General features: G+C 37.2%; 1 protein-coding gene across 1 annotated transcript in view; it reads left to right on the plus strand.

Moving 5' to 3' along the window:
* NAMPT (nicotinamide phosphoribosyltransferase) overlaps window positions 1-3,658 on the plus strand; it is a 54,170-nt gene that overhangs the window by 42,330 nt on the left and 8,182 nt on the right. The window contains exons 9-10 of the mRNA XM_007944436.2: window positions 960-1,100; window positions 2,290-2,424. Of these exons, the coding sequence (XP_007942627.1) occupies window positions 960-1,100; window positions 2,290-2,424 (276 nt within the window). The remainder of the gene's footprint in view (window positions 1-959; window positions 1,101-2,289; window positions 2,425-3,658) is intronic.

Raw genomic sequence — 3,658 nt, forward strand, 5'->3', positions numbered from 1 at the left:
TGGTGTGCAATATGACATTTTCCAGCATGACATACTCCAGTTTGTTCATGATGGTTAGCATTATTTTTATAGTCTAGCAATTTCAGGTAAATATCTGGGCCCCATTAACTTTTGTTGCTGTCATCTACACACTAACTTGAGGTAGATAGAAAAGTTGACTTAAGTAACCTTGAAGAACTCTCACTGCCATTGAGTTGATTCTGACTCATAGCGACCCCCATTGGGATTCCAAGACTATAAATCTTTACAGAAGCAGACTGCTTCATTGTTCTTCCACAGAGCAGCTAATGGCTTTGAACCATGGAGCTTTTGGTTAGCAGCCAAATGCCTTAACCACTACACCACCAGAACTCCTGCAAGTAACCTTGTTGCTGTGGTTGTTGTATGCCATCGAGTCGAACCCGAATCATAGTGACCCCACCTTGGGTTTCCAAGGCAGTATCACTGTGGGAGTAGATTGCCCCATCTTTCTTCCGAGGCGAGGCTGGTGGGTTTGAACTGCCAGCCTTGTGGTTAGCAGTCAAGTGCCTTAGGCACTACGCTACCAGAGCTCCCGCAAGTAACCTTAGGAGCAGGTAATTGAAGCCTCTGCCTCTCTCTCTCTCTCCCTCTCTCTCTCTCTATCTTCTCTCTCTCTCTCTCTCTCCTCTCTCATTCTCTCTCATTTCCTTCATTCTCCCAACCCTAACCACAACAATGATGGCAACACAGAATCAGAAATATAAATGAAACTCCCCTTTCAAACATACACCTCAGTTTGAAGGCTTCCCTTTTTGAAGGGGGTGGGTCTTACAAAGTATGGAATATGACTTTATCTAGGCCTTATTCATTTTTAATTACTGATTCTTATTTGGGAAAAAAAATGTTGTAGAATGATTTGTTCAGCAGTATTCCCCCATGGGAAATCACTTCCATTCTCTTCCAGATTGATTTTTTGTTGTTTATTTTTAATCATCTAGATAGTAGAAGGCATGAAGCAAAAAAAATGGAGTATTGAGAATGTTTCCTTTGGTTCTGGTGGAGCTTTGCTACAGAAGTTAACAAGAGATCTCTTAAATTGTTCTTTCAAGTGCAGTTATGTGGTAACCAATGGCCTTGGGGTATGTTCTTCACCTTTTACTCCTTGTGTGTGTTTATACTTTCTGTGTATATCTATCTAGCTAGAGTGGTTATTACATGTGTATGATGTAGTCCTGGACTATTAATAAGTTTGTTAGACACTTTGATTCAGAAACAAGGGAGGAAAAGAGAAGCTAGGTAATGACCTGAGTAAGGAGAAAAAAGATATTTGGTGAAAGGAGACAAAGAACGTGAGAGAGAGATCATGTAAGAAATAGGATACAGGTCAGGCACTTTGCACAGCTTCAGTATATACGTGGGAAACCAAAAGTTGGCCATGTTTGAAGGGAAATGTCAGCTAACCTAGCCATCAGCAGGCTCACTAGCTCTTGCAGAGGCTCTTGAGAACTGAGGATTCTAGTGAACAAAGGGTCAGGCTAGGGTGATGCCAAGAACTTTTGAGAACACATAGGTTGCCTCTGCTTTTCATTTCACTGCCACTACTAGTTACTTGGGAGCTCTGGTAGCATAGTGCCTAAGGCACTTGACTGCTAACCAGAAGGTTGGCAGTTCAAACCCACCAGCCGCTCCTCGGAAGGAAGGTTGGGCAATCTACTTCCGTAGTGATACTGCCTCAGAAACCCAAGGAGGAGTCCCTATAAGTCAGGTTTGATTCGATGGCACATAACAACAGCTACTTACTTATGTAACGTCTTGCTTCGTAGTTTTCTGATCCTGAAGCCAATAATCTGCTGTCTTAAGCATTTTTGTTTTGCTTCTGATAGTAACAAAGTAACAGTAAAAATTAACAAAAAGAAAAGGTTATGAAGTAGAAACTCTCCACAGTTTATATATACATAGTATTGGTATCGATTTTTTTTCTTTTTCAATATTATGAGTGTACTAAAGATCACCTTAAAGACATTTTGTACTATAGAAGGTGGTTCTTTAAGGGTCACATGATAAAAATCTTAAAGACATATTAAAAATGCAGTATTCTTCAGTGGTAAGAAAGGACATTGGATTCTGTTCTTTTCATAACAGATGACTCTCATCCACACAAGCTAGAGTTACATTTCTGAAAGCCAGATATGGATTGGTTTAATTACACTTATGAAGTACTTAAAATTGATATATTTTATTTATGGATGTATTATTTAAGTAGGAATTGAGTGAAAATTTATGATGATCACTCTTCTTTTTCTCTAACTTTCTTAATTTGGATTCCAGATTAATGTCTTCAAGGATCCAGTTGCTGATCCCAATAAAAGGTCCAAAAAAGGCCGATTATCTTTACATAGGACACCAGCAGGGAATTTTGTTACGCTTGAGGAAGGAAAAGGAGATCTTGAGGAATATGGTCATGTATGTATCTATGCTGATAGATATCTTTTTAATAGTAGAATATTGGTAGAGGTTTTTACTTTGTATTTTTCACTTATTTTCAGAACAGTTTTTCTTGAAAGACAAAATAGTTTAATTGTAAACTATTCATTGTTGATCTAGCTACCAAAACATGATGAAAAACAAAAAATGCTAGATCATAAATATGAGACCTATACAGGTAGTCCGCGATTTATGAGAAGGTTCCCTTTCAGTGATTCTGCTATAAGTCAAATACCTCATTTTTTGTTTGTTTGTTTTTCATTGTTATTGCCTTTATCAATAGCTTTATAAATCGTTAACAGTAAACATCTGCAAGTGAACATCTGAGAAAGATAATATCAGCAAATTACTCACTGTAACACTGTATGCAGTACGTATTACTAATGATGTACAGGAAAAAAGACGGTCTTAAGTGAGGTTCGTGATAACACAAATAAATTTTAAGTTGGAAACTACCTATACATACATTAGATTAAAAGTTTTATAACTTTTTTTTTTTAATTAAAACGTTTTTCACACATAGTGACCAACATGGTTGTGACTGATCACTCTCAACAAGCTTGTGTATATTTGAAATTATTTTTGCTACCAGTTAACAATGAATCCTTTCTAACGAGGAATAGTTAAGAATACTTAAAGAAAGAATGCTGTTCTTAGACTTGTCATAGCTTTTTGGTTATAGTAAAATTTGTTAGTTTTAATAAAGAAAGGGCTATTTAGGATGTTGTTAGTGCAGCAGTTCACATGACTTTCTTAAGTCTTATTTGATGCTCACAGCAACTCTCAGAAGGGCAAATTATGATCTTAAAGATGTGAAAACTGTGACTTGATTAGGATTTTAAAACTAATAAATGATATAACCTAATGTTAATGACTAAGACAGACTTGGAAGAAGGAAGGGGCCATCTACTTCTCAAAAGAATTGGCCAGTGAAAACCTTAATGAATAGCCTGGTAAATTACTGGACAACTTTTATGAATAGCCCTGAAACATTATCCAATTTTGTGTGAGAAGATGAGCCCCTCAGGGTGGAGGGCACTCAAAATACAACTGGGGAAGAGCTGCCACCTCAAAGTAGAGTCAACCTTAATGTTGTGGCCGGAATAAAGTTTTCAGGACCTCCATTTGTTGATGTGGCACAACTTAAAATGGGAAGAAACAGCTGTAATCATCCATTAATAATCAGAACTTGAAATGTACGAAGTATAGAATC

Source organism: Orycteropus afer, unplaced genomic scaffold, assembly GCF_000298275.1.
Source record: "Orycteropus afer afer isolate SDZICR_OR568_19922 unplaced genomic scaffold, OryAfe1.0 scaffold00007, whole genome shotgun sequence".
NCBI lineage: Eukaryota > Metazoa > Chordata > Mammalia > Tubulidentata > Orycteropodidae > Orycteropus > Orycteropus afer.